This window comes from Morus notabilis, unplaced genomic scaffold, assembly GCF_000414095.1.
Source record: "Morus notabilis unplaced genomic scaffold, ASM41409v2 Scaffold1103, whole genome shotgun sequence".
NCBI lineage: Eukaryota > Viridiplantae > Streptophyta > Magnoliopsida > Rosales > Moraceae > Morus > Morus notabilis.
In genome coordinates, this window is record NW_010366098.1 from 17,917 (window position 1) to 30,799 (window position 12,883).

General features: G+C 39.5%; 1 protein-coding gene across 3 annotated transcripts; it reads right to left on the minus strand.

Moving 5' to 3' along the window:
- Positions 1–331: 331 nt before the first annotated feature.
- On the minus strand, positions 332–11,581 carry LOC21391089 (probable ubiquitin-like-specific protease 2B). 3 transcript variants are annotated; one of them, XM_024173033.1, is made up of 16 exons: positions 11,199–11,581; positions 10,335–10,660; positions 10,151–10,241; positions 10,003–10,052; positions 9,321–9,518; positions 9,151–9,226; positions 8,706–8,814; positions 8,065–8,124; positions 7,718–7,849; positions 7,131–7,331; positions 6,987–7,042; positions 6,813–6,906; positions 3,371–3,461; positions 2,735–2,854; positions 1,793–2,212; positions 332–1,402 (listed from the first exon to the last, which is right to left on the minus strand). In XM_024173033.1, the coding sequence occupies exons 1-16, from the start codon at positions 11,347–11,349 to the stop codon at positions 545–547; spliced, it is 3,033 nt and encodes a 1,010-aa protein (XP_024028801.1). In that variant the 5' UTR covers positions 11,350–11,581; the 3' UTR covers positions 332–544. The 3 variants fall into 3 exon arrangements, with proteins under 3 accessions (XP_024028801.1, XP_010107677.2, XP_024028802.1); XM_010109375.2 differs by having other exon boundaries at positions 8,065–8,127; XM_024173034.1 differs by lacking the exon at positions 11,199–11,581 and having other exon boundaries at positions 8,065–8,127; positions 10,151–10,252; positions 10,335–10,411.
- Between the last annotated feature and the right edge of the window lie 1,302 nt (positions 11,582–12,883).

Here is a 12,883-nt window from a genome sequence, read left to right on the forward strand (position 1 = left end):
CGGTTGTTTGCTAAAACAAGAACCAAGATGCCATTTTTTTTTCCAGCTTCGACAACAGTTATTTTTGTAACAAAACACACTGCAATTAAAAAAAAAAAATGCTAGTTTTCTTCGAACATGAATGCTGTGCCCTTTTGGTAAATGTCGTTTTCTAGTTTCAAACGATGACCATTACATGACGTTGTCATTTCTAGTTTGACCATTTTTGTAAACGTTATTTCTTATTGACGTTTTGTCCTTTTACATGTATTAGATTAGATATTATATTTGGCATGGTATTGACTTGATTAGGGTCGCCACGGTATTTAAATAAAAATAAAAATAAATAATGTAAGGTAATTTACCATAGCTTAAATTACGAGACGTAGAACTAAAGAATTTAACCAAGTTTTTCAACTCAGCCATCCAACAACCACGGTTCTGTATAATCCCTACAACTATTCACAGCATCTCAAATTGGCACCTAGTACCTACATTTCATTTACAAATATGCATCCTTTCTTCTTTTCCCAAAAAGAGAGAGAACATGACCCTTCTGCCTCGACTACAAATGGGAATCCTCGTCGAGGCTTTCCACCACCCTAGTTTTAACCTCCATAGAAGGTGAAAGCCGCAGCTTTTCAGCAGGTTGCTGTCCAAGTGAGCCTGGAATCACCAAGCCATTGTCAATCATCTGCACACCATGACATGAATCTTCTGAGGAAGGTGCAAGCCTCGGCTTTTTCGCAGGTTGCTGTCTGGGCAAGTCTGGATCCACCAGGTCATTCTCAATCACCTGCAGACCATCGTTTGAACCTACCCCGTTGTCTTCCCTAATTGAGTCCTGAGGCATCGTCATATCAGGATATTCCAGGAAGGAGGGAATTGGCAGTCCACTTTCATTTCCAACTGGCATCATATCATGGTTTTGAGCAGCTTGGGCATCAAGCACGTCTGGCAACACTCCATTGCCAACCAGCATCACATCATCGTTTTGAGAAACTTGGCCATCAGGCTCGTCTGGCAACACTTCATTGCCAACCTGCTTATGAGAAGCTTCGGCAGCAGGCCCCTCTGGCAACACATGTGAGGCAGAAACAAGGCCTTCTGTAACAATTGCAATATTTTCAACTGGTTGAGAACTTTGTTCATCAGTTTTCTCCTCTTGTTTTGGACTTGAGCGCTCCACAACTGGGAAAGTCTCGGTGATCGCTACATCTGAAGAATCATCTGACACACAATCACTGGATGACTCCATATCCCTGTGTTCTGCTTGTAAGGAGATCCCAATGTCATATGTATCACCACCATAATTTTTTGGTGGATAAGGAATGCCACAAGTTTGAGATGTAATTCCCGCCAGTTGACATCCAGACTCTCCTGAAGGTAAAAACATGAACTGTTCACCAGTTTCCGTATCCTCCTATTATCAATCAGATGAATATCACGTTAGAAATGCAAGAAGAATTCTAACATTGAACGACTAGAATCTTCAAACGAAAGGACGTGTATGTTTTCTATGTCCTTGATGCAAACATTGTTTGCAATGGGGTCACGAGTCACAAAGTAATAGGGAAAGGGAGGTAAGAAGGAAGGATAAGTTGCCAAACCTCATCATTTGAATTTGAATTTTAAACCAAAATGAAAAAAAAACACCTGATAGAATACCGTATATCATATTGCCGTGAATAACATTTCGCATTAAAAAAAAAAAGCATAAATAATGGACCATGGACTTCCCATTCAAAGTCCATTTATCTCATGCTTAAAAGTATATAACAACCCAGGGATAACAAAAAAGAAATGTCAATACCTCCAATTGTGATATGGCTCCATTTAGACGATAATATGATGATTTCTGGTCAAACGATTGGCATTGTCCCATTAAAGATCCAGCAGAGGCTCCTGGATCAAAAAGGTCCTTGAGAACCAAGCCAGAATCGTTAACACACTGTGAAGGCCTCATGGAAGATGAAGATAAAAGAGTCATCTCAATCCCCTGCCCAGCTTGGGAACTTGATAGATTGTCTTGACAGCTTAGACCAGGATTGCATCTTGTTGAAAGAAACTCCATAGCAACGTCGTTTCTATTACTATATGGAAGGGGATCCTCATCACTGCTGGGCGATGAAGAGACTTCTCGAGAACGTTTTTCAAGGAGGTCAAAAATTAACCTCTGAATTAAAGTTCGCTTGAGTGACGCCTCAGAGGGTGGAAACCAATTGATATTCAGCTGTTAAAAGAAGTAACGATGTTAAAAACCAGAAGTATTGAATCAATGAGGACTAAATAAGATAAGCTTTGTACATGCTCTATAATTTAACAAAATACATAAATGGGAAAAGATTGTGGTTTTTAGTCACCAATGACACCCGGTACACAAATTCACACCTCAATTTGAGGCAAGTATCAACTGTCATGCCCACAGTCCATAAAGAACAAGCAAGAAAAATGACAACACAATTGCAGAATAGAAACATAATAGTTATGCGTTTGTTTACATATTATCACATAAATCCAATTCTCCACTCCATGCATGAAATGTTACAGACCTCGCCCTCCAAGTGAGCATCCACTTGCAAACTAAAATGTACAAGATAAATTTGAATTATGTACAAAATTGGAACTTGAACATGTCATAATTGACGTTCAAAAAGTTTTACATGCCATCTTTATGAAATTCTACAAACTAGAAGGAAAAAGAGATCTAAACAATAAAATAAAATCAGGTCAGAGAAGAACTAAATAAACTTACAAAGTTGGAAGACTTCGTTATCTTGAATGGACTAAAATTAGAAGGAACTTCAGCCAGAAAAAGCTCCAGGTAGTGAAGTAAGAACAGGCCACAATCGAATGAATTTTCCTGTTGTGGCAGCTGGAATATGCAAACCAACAAAAATGGAGGAGATTCAATTAAAAAATGAAATGCAAAAAAATAAAAATTAAAAAGACGTATCTCCAACTCAGAAGCACAAAAAACAGGAATGTCTTTGAATTCCTTTCTTGTAAAGCACAAAAAGCAGCGACAACAAAATCAACGACCCCCAAAAAGTGACATAATGTTTAAAGTTACTACTATAGGAAGACCAGAAACAACTCCAATAACTCAACTTTGACAGTGAGCATTACCATTTTTTTTTATCTGCGTTTTGATAATGGAGCTATAGATCCAGGTTTTAATATTTCAGCTCACAGAAGCGTTCCAGTAGAGAAAGTACAATACCGACACTTGAGGAAAAGAAAACAAGGCAGGATAACAAAATTTTCAATATTCCCCCGCGAATTGCTTAGTTCATCCATGGACTATTCACTTAATGCCAAATTTCCACATTAGTTAAATATTTACTCCCTACAGTATTTAAAACCTTATAAACCAGAGAAGAGGAAGTACCTCAAGGGAGACAAACCGTAGGTTGTGAAATCTTGATGACATTTCTTCAGATGTCTCCTTGCGCCTCTCTTTCCACTCTTCCCACAAATAACTATAATTCACGGTTATAGATGATGTCTCAGAATCCACGAGATATAAATTAGAAAACATATTACATAATAAAGAAACAATTATCCAGATACGTGGTAGTAGCCTGTTAGGCCCATAAATTACTTATGTTAGACGTGGGAATAAGAGGGCAGGGGCAGTTTAGTCTTTTGGGTGTTTTATGGATTTAGGGCTTTAGTATAAAGAGGGCATTAGCAAGTAATTAGGTTTATATGGAGTTTTGTCAAGTTATTAGGAATAGTTAGGAGTTTTGGAGAGATCGACCTACCTCTCGAATTGTAGGTCAGGATTTGTCTTTCAATTTACTTGATTAATAATAATAAGTCCTAATTCAGCCCTAATCTCAATTGATTCTTCTCTGAGTCCTATCAAATTGGTATCAGAGCGAATTCCTGGGACAATGGCAGCGAGGAAGGTGGACGCGCTAGAAGAGAAAGGAGAAACGGAGGGTGGATCGCTCAAGACCACCATCGACGAGCGATTCAACACCGTCCAACAACAATTTTCGTCCCTTGAAGCCATGTTTTGCTGAAATTAACAGAGCTCCACCTCAACCCACCACCGGTAGCAGCGGCGAGCCACGGCGGCGCGGCGGGAGAAGGGTCCGGTGGTACGAAACCCGAGGTCGGCGACGGCGCAGAGGGAGGAGGGTTGGAATCCGGCCGTTTGGCGCCGCCAGAGGCGGCGGGACGCGGCCGATTTGCTGGCAGGAGGAGGCGGCCTAGGGTTTGGGGCGACAGGATTTGGTGTTTTGGCGCCGCCATGGGGCGCGCCAGGGCTGGAGATGGCTGGGCACGGTGTGTCAGCGCCGTGGTGGGGAGATCCGGGACCTGGGCAGGTCAGATATGGGGTTGGGCACGCTGGGCAAGCCGGATTTGGGGCAAGGCCGGGCGGATCCGGACCCGGGTAGGGTGGATTTGGGGGCGTACGGCCGGGAGGAGGAATTCCCGGCGAGAGGGGGAGCGGGTATGACGGAATCGCGGCTGGGCAAGGTGGAATTGGGGCTGGGTCTGCCGGATTTATGGAGAATGGAGGAGAATCGGGAGGATGGAGGCCTCCAATGGCGTGAAATTGGACCGGGCATACCCAATTTGGGGTGGATTCTAGGGTACAGAAGCTGAAAATGCCCATTTTTGAGGGCGAGGATGCCTATGGATGGGTGTATAGGGTAGAACGCTATTTCGCCATCAATGGACTCTCAGAGAGGGAAAAACTGATGGCGGCGGCTTTATGTTTGGAGGGAAAGGCCCTTGCGTGGTTTCAATGGCGAGAACAACGGCAACCATTAAGGACTTGGGGTGAATTTAAGGACCGGCTGCTGCAGCGATTTCGAGCCACTCAAGAGGGAGATCTACATGAACAGTTTTTTCCCCTAATCCAGGATAAGACAGCCATGGAGTATAGGGAGAAGTTCAAGCTGCTATCGGGTCGCTTAGGGGAAATCTCAGAAGCGGTGTTGGAAGGGAATTTTATGAAGGGACTGAAGCCGGAGATCCGAGCGGCGCTACGTTTGCTGAGACCGAGAGGGTTAGGAGAGACGATGGAGTTGGCACAGATGATTGAGGATAAGAATGCAACGGTGCGAGTCAATAGGAGCAACACAGTCGGCTTTTCATACCAAAACAGCGCACCACCAGGAGGGCAGAAAACTCAGACGTTGGGATTTCAAAGAGAGACCCAAAAGGATCGGGATAGTGGGGTACGTCCGGGAGTGACTTTCAAGCACCTCACTGAGACAGAGATTCAAGACAAGAGGGCAAAGGGGTTGTGCTTTCGATGCGATGAGAAATTTTCCCCAGGGCACCGATGTAAGGACCGATCACTACAAGTCCTGACTGTGTGTGATGACAAGGAAGGCGGGGAAGCAGCTGAAGAAGAAGAGTTGATGGAGGAAGAACACCTGCATTTAGATGTGGCTGAGGTGTCGCTCAATTCAGTGGCGGGGTTCCCACCAAGCCATTCCATGAAGATTAAGGGTAGGATTGGAGAGCAGGATGTGGTAGTGTTAGTTGACAGTGGGGCCACACACAATTTCATTTCCAACCGCGTGGTGGAAAAGATGGGGCTCCAGTTGACTGACACTGGGAGTTTTGGGGTGACCTTGGTAACCGGAGTGTTAGAAACGAACCGAGGAATCTGCAAGGGGGTGACTTTGTCGCTCCAGGGAATTCAAGTGTTAGACGATTTCCTACCCCTGGATTTGGGAAGCACGGACGTGATTTTGGGGATGAAGTGGCTTCAAACGTTGGGAGCGATGAAGGTGAATTGGAGGCTGTTAAGTATGGAGTTTCAGGTAGGAAACCAACCAGTAATTCTGAGAGGCGATCCAAGTCTGTGCCGAACCTTGGTGTCACTGAAAACCATGGTGAAGGCGATTAAGGATGAGGGGGGAGGATTCTTGGTGGAGTTGCAAAGTCTTGAGGGAAGGCAGCCAGAGACGGTTGAGGAGGTACCGGAACCGATACAGGAGCTCCTAGACCAATTTGAGGGGGTGTTTCAAATGCCACAGGGTCTTCCTCCACAATGGGGCCATGAACACGCTATAGTCTTGAAAGAGGAAACTCTTCCTATCAGTGTCAGGCCGTGCAAGTACCCACAGATTCAGAAGGATGAAATAGAGAGGGTGAGGGAGATGTTGGACACAGGCATTATACAACCCAGTTTGCGTCGGGCAATCGGCGAACACACATCATCTTCTTCGTTACCACCAACATTGACAGAGGATATGGAAGTGGTGATGGAACCGTCCGCTTTAGAAGGCGTGCGTCGGGGAGCAACAGGTCATAAGGAGGTGCTGATTAGATGGAAGAACTTGCCAGATTACGAGGCAACATGGGAGCCATTTGAAGTAATTCCACAGCAATTTCCTGAATTCCACCTTGGGGACAAGGTGTCTTTTTGGGAGGGGAGTAATGTTAGGCCCATAATTACTTATGTTAGACGTGGGAATAAGAGGGCAGGGGCAGTTTAGTCTTTTGGGTGTTTTATGGATTTAGGGCTTTAGTATAAAGAGGGCATTAGCAAGTAATTTGGTTTATATGGAGTTTTGTCAAGTTATTAGGAATAGTTAGGAGTTTTGGAGAGATCGACCTACCTCTCGAATTGTAGGTCAGGATTTGTCTTTCAATTTACTTGATTAATAATAATAAGTCCTAATTCAGACCTAATCTCAATTGATTCTTCTCTGAGTCCTATCATAGCCAAATACTGGTTACAAAGAGAGAGAAAAGAAAAGGGATATAAAAGGAAAATAAGACAAGAAACAAACAGAGATCCATATCAACAAACACATATAAAACTAAAAGCAATATGAAATTCAGAATCTTAAAGATACCTTTGAATCAGATTTTTGAGACCTGAATGGTTTCCTTTTATAGAATCCATGTGCAATATACAAGGCACTTTAAGTGACTTGTCTAGATCTTCATCTGGCACATAACACAAGTTCATGAATAAGGGAGGATTTGGATAAAAAAGGAAGCAATTTCACAATCCAACAAAGGCTCACCCTGAAATGTAGCCACTTCACCAGGATGACATATGACTACTAGACTCCAGTGTAGACTGGCATTACAATGAATAAACAAATAGATCAGCACGCAAGTATTAGAGCCTACCGCAAAAGGCAAAAGCTTCATACAATTCGTCTTACCTAAAGTTTATGGGAATAAAGATGAATTCCTTTTCAAATAAATCAACTTTTCTCGTCCATTTACGAACTCGTTGAAAAGCAGCCTTGCCATCAGCAGCACTTGAAGGATCTTTGTCCAAGTCAGCCAACTTTCGAAAGAAAAAACTATTGAAAAAGTGGAACCTTTGTCTTTCCTCGGGTTGAATCTGATTTTTCAAGTACCTGCAAATAAATTGAGGTTCTAAAAGGAACATCTGAAGATGAAGTAACTAAAATAAGTTACACTCAGAAAACCTAGCATTACCCCCAAAAACAGTAAGAATATATTTTTGGCTGCCCATATTGTATTACAGCTCCATTAATCATTTAGCTATGAAAATTCCATTCCTTTCCAGTAAGTTAATCCATATAAATAAAAAATGCAAGATGATGCATAAGAACAAAACGTTATGAGCACAATAAGTAACAGATATGTAAACAGAACTTCACTTGCATCTCAATACGGAGTCAAAAGGGGGGAAGAAAAACTGAGGCAAACTTTGTACCCAAAAAGAAATGGCTACATCATACAATAGAAAAAGGACACAAATATATGCATATCAACTCACTTGATATAGAAGTCAACTATTGTATCATTGATGAATGTCTCTGGCTGTAACAAATCAACGTCTCTCTTACTAATGGAAACAGCATCCGTATCCCCTTTTGGATAGATAACTTCTTCGAAAGACTCATCAAAACTGTATAAAAAATGCTCACATGTACTCAAGGTAAATTACATACTTGAACAGAAACCATGGACCAAAATAACCATCTTGTTGTAACTTTGAAAGTATAAATGAAGTACTATCAAGTGAAGTAAACAAAATAACAAACTGTCAAGTGTCGAGCAACATTGACATCTTCATAATTCCATTGAAAAAAAAAAAAGGTGTAAAGGACAAGTATAACTCACACTGGAAAATAACGCCCCCGGCAAGGCGAATCATCCCCATATGTTCCCATGTCCATACAACTACTGAAAAAATGAAGTCGAGGATTAATGCTTAGAGCCATTCAACATAAGGAAGTTGAAAAAATAAATTAGCAATAATAGCCGTGAAGGATCAACAATGTTAAATTTCAATTCAAATCAGGTTCATTTGATGAGCACTAGTTGGTGACAACTACGAGATTTCTTAATTTTAACTTTTCAAATTATTTCTATGACTATCGACCCTAGAAGACGCTTTTATCATTCTGTAGACTAGGGGATGCCACAGTTCTCTTTCGAAGCTTAGTGAACTTTTAGACAAGTCAGTAACTAATATCATTTCATAGCTACACCCACTTATTAGGCCAATAACCAATTAAAACACAGTATAACACATGACACTGAAAAGAACAAGAACAACCAATTCAGATCTATACCTTAGTGTATCATCCATTTGAAATTGGATCAAATGTTATTTTGACCTGAATTCAGTGTCAAATTTCAGATGCTAAATCTCTACGTTTTCATTCTTGCTAAAAAGAAATTACAAAATGTGTGTGCGTGTGTGAGAAGGGTGTTGGGGGAAGAGGGAGAGGGGGGAGGTTGGCTGCAGAACATCGTACTCTTGCACAAATTGCCACACAGCAATATATCTCTGATGCAAAGATGCTATGTCATCCTGCTTCTGTGACCAGTTGGATTCAACAGCTACAATCTTCAATTCCTCAACACCTGAGAGAAGTTTTGGCACGTCATAAAATCACAAACACAGAGTCACTTCCTTTTTTTCCCCAATACAAAGACGCAACTACTATTTCAAATTCAAACAAATACATACAATACTATCTGTTTTTAAGATTTTCTAGGCCAAAACATTAGTGTCACGTTTGCATGAAATTTGAAGAAGATTCTAATGCTGTGGGGAGGTCACCAATAATTCTAAAAACCAAGTAGAATAACTTACCCAATACAATATCACCAACAATTTCTTATTAACAAAAAGACATTGTTGAAAGCAAGAAAGAAAAACAAACAAGCACCGGTTCGTACAAGTAGTTGTATACTGACCTGAAGGACCATGTCCACCATCTTCTTGAAATGCATCCCTCGATATCACCTCTAATTTTATCATCACAGTTTCAGCCTGAACAATGTCCACATGAACTGTACGTATTTCATACCATGCATTATAAAGATCAGTAAAAACTAACTCTTTCACAGGATAGTTGAAGACTCACCCTTTCGAACCACTGACACTGAATATTGACAAGGTCATCAATTCCCCATTCAAAGTCAAAGGCTTCTCGGCTTTCAAACCCAGTTGAGCCAGTGAGTTTGATGTAACTGTTGGAAAAGGTTAATTTGGGTCCTGTACAATAACTATCCCGATATATAACGTAATCAGGATAAAGAACAACGGTCGTATTCATGTCGTCCTGCAGATTTTGAAAAAAAAAAAAAAAACAGGGTAGATGTCAGATATCAAAATAAACACTAAAGATGACTTCATTAGAAATCAAGTATTTCCCAATACGTTCACAAAATTATGCATTTTTTCATACATAAAATGATTAAAGGGGGGAAAAATGCTAACGTCCAGGCAGAGGAAGTGGGTATCATCATAATATCAAAGAAAACAATCAGGATTAACACCGATAAAAAGATCATGTTTTAGGTAGGCGACTTGAATCAGATGATACAGGAGGGTGTTGCACAACAATGAGGGGCCCCCCAAGTGATTTAGAAACAAACTTAATAAAGATATAACACGGTTCACATAATGGTGAGTGACAGCACATGCGGATGAGTTTGAAAGAACTACAAAGAATAAAATAGAGACTTAAAAACTTTTTCCTCTCACAATGTCAATAACTCATGATTGCTATTACGCATATTATCAGGAGTAAGAAAGACAATTACCATTTCTGTATCACCGGAGCAATGATCAATTGCATGATTATTCAACAAATCTGAAAATTGAAAAAGAACGCCAATTTTCAACAAATAAATGTGAGCAGAAACACATGATGGGGTGGAAAGTATCAACATTCAATTAATAAGAATTTACCATCATCCTCTGCCATTCCAGAAGCAGGACTTGAGGGAGAACTCTCATTCATGCTTTGATCAACATCTGATGTCATATCAACAGGTTCGTTCTGCACAAATTCTAATACTTTAAGATTAACTTTACATGCTAAATTACTGACGAATGAATTGATCATGTACTCCGGTAAAATTAAAGAAAATACATTGGATGGAGAATCTAAACGATCACAGTTCAACTGGCTTTTCCCAGGGGAAGGGGCTTCAAGGTCCGAACATCTTTTCTCCGCTTCAGAAAGAAAACTTCTGGATCCATGATTATCTAAAGGTCTGAACTCAGGGCATTCTTCATGACTCGAGGATTGCAATTGTGGGGCAGCATTGAAACACTCGGTCCCAGAATCAATCTTCTCTTCAGCTTTATCCAGAGGGACATATGAAGTAGCATTACCACAACTAAGCTCACAGTCGACTGCATCAACATCTACACAAGGTGCACTCCCAGTTTCTTTTGTTGGGGTCTCCTGGGCAGCTAAAAGCACGTCCATATGAATTAAAAGACGTTTAGAAAGTGAGACTGAAGATATCTAACTGTTATTTTCATGTAAACCAAGCTTAAAAGCCAAAAATAATAGACAAACAAGATTGAGCAAGTTATATCAAAACCAAGTTGACCACACACGACTGATTTAAACAGGGAAACGATTCACTTTGAATTTGGAAGACGCTACAGCCAACTAGAAACCTCCTGATCTAAATGTATAGCTAAAGAAAAAATCTTGCTTTCCAAAACAATTCCAAAAAACTAGATTTCCAAAACCATATCTACCGGCGCCAAAACAGGGCAAAAACTGCCGAACTGAGATCAAATTTCCATGAAGATTAGCACTCACATAAAGCAAGCAACATCCAAAAAAAAAATTATCTTTTCTAACTTAACATTAGCATAACAAAGTGATTGAGCTACAAGAACACTCAAAATAATCAAATTCATCTTCATTCACGAATTTTCCAGGCAACCAAACGGAGAAGCAGAGAACAGCGCAAGTCACCAGGAGACAAAGACGTACCAAATCCGAGAAACTCGTACTTCAAAGCATCGTCGTCGTCGGAGCTAGGGTTTTTCAATTTCCCGTCATATTTGTCAACAGCCGATTCCGAGTTCTCCTCCGGCTCCTTGAAATCGAACACCTCCATACCTCGGTGCGGAGAGCTCTTCATCACCGCCTCCGATCGGAACCGGTGAGAGAGAGAGAGAAATCGACGAGAAAGCAGTGAGAAAGGGGATTAAGAGAGAGAAAATGTGTGGAAGCTGAAGGGAATTTGGGGGTGGAGAAGAGGGAGAAGAGGGAGAAGCGTGCCCTAATTTCTACTGTAATGAAAGAGCCAATTGGAGAGAACCAGTTGTTCCAGTCTTCCAATTTCTCCGAGTATGAAGAAAATTATATTAAAAAGGAAAGAAAAAAAAAAGCATATATTTATGAGTTTTATTTTCTTAAAAAATATTTATGGCTTCTTTCTCTGCCCAGGCACGCTTTTCGTACAACGGAACTTTCTTCGTCCGAACACAGGTTTACGCGCTTCCCCTCTATGATGCATCCTCATGGTATTTAGGAATTTGTCCCTTCTCTAATTTAGATCAATTTTCACTCATGCCCTGCATTTTAAGATTATTTTTTTATTTTTCTAAATTTATAAAAATTCTTTTGTTGAAAATAAACAAAAAAAAGACCATGTAAATTTACCATATTTAACCTTGTTTTTTTTTCTACTTGTAATAGAAATTCCAACCCAAAGAATTAAGTGGAACTGGATCTAAATTGAAGAATAAAATGAGAATTTTTAAAGTTTAAATAGTAAAATAAAAATAAATTTAAAATTTAGGGACACAGATAAAATAATTATTTTAATTTTAATTTATAAAAGAATAGTACACACAGTCACTTTTAGTTTATCAAATTATTGGATTTTTGTATTAATGTTTGAGGTACGTTTATTTCACAACTCAAATTATAATTTAAGTTGTCTACATGAAAAATTTGATAATTATAAAATTTGAATTGTGAAATGAGTAAGACACTTTGAATAATATTAAAAAGATGCTCAATACTTTAAAATACATTCCAAGTATTTTGGAGTCCTTTCGAGACATGAATATTATTTATGATATTTTTACAAATCAAGAATCTTAATTTGTCCATATTTAATTATGCGAAATTTAAAAAAAAAAAAATTGCAATAACGTTAGTCATCTGTGAGACTAAAGGATGACATTAGGACTGGATGGGGTACGGCATGTGGCAATCATCATCGAAAAGTAAAATGGTTAAAATCAAGTAAACTATACATTCTTACATTGCTTAAAGAAGATTTTGAGTAACTTTTTTTTTTAAGTAAGGATTATATTTCCCAATAGTATAAGGAATTTTGGGATATGATCCAAAAGTAAAATTATGCGGGTTTAGAACTAAAAGGGACCATATAATATCAATTAAAAGTGGGGATCGTTACAAATCATACTGAAAGATTATTATTTTGCAACAAAATTCATAAAAAATTTAAATTCGAGTTATAATTTTATTTAAATTCATGTTCTTTTATAAAATTTGAGTTTGAACTCGAGTTTGGGGCTAAACTCGAGTTCAAGTTTTTCCTTCAACTCGAGTTTATAAACTCGAACTCAAGTTAATAAACAGTATTTTTTCTATTCTTAAAAATGTCATAACTTTTTTTGTTTTAATTATGAATGATATGA

Excerpts from the sequence above, each read along its gene's own strand:
- LOC21391089 (XM_010109375.2), bottom strand. The coding sequence starts at position 11,349 with ATGAAGAGCTCTCCGCACCGAGGTATGGAGGTGTTCGATTTCAAGGAG. Across the intron at positions 7,043-7,130 it reads TTTATTCCCATAAACTTTAG|TCTACACTGGAGTCTAGTAG; the intron begins GTAAGACGAATT and ends TTGTAATGCCAG. Across the intron at positions 2,213-2,734 it reads TAACGAAGTCTTCCAACTTT|CTGAATATCAATTGGTTTCC; the intron begins GTAAGTTTATTT and ends TTCTTTTAACAG.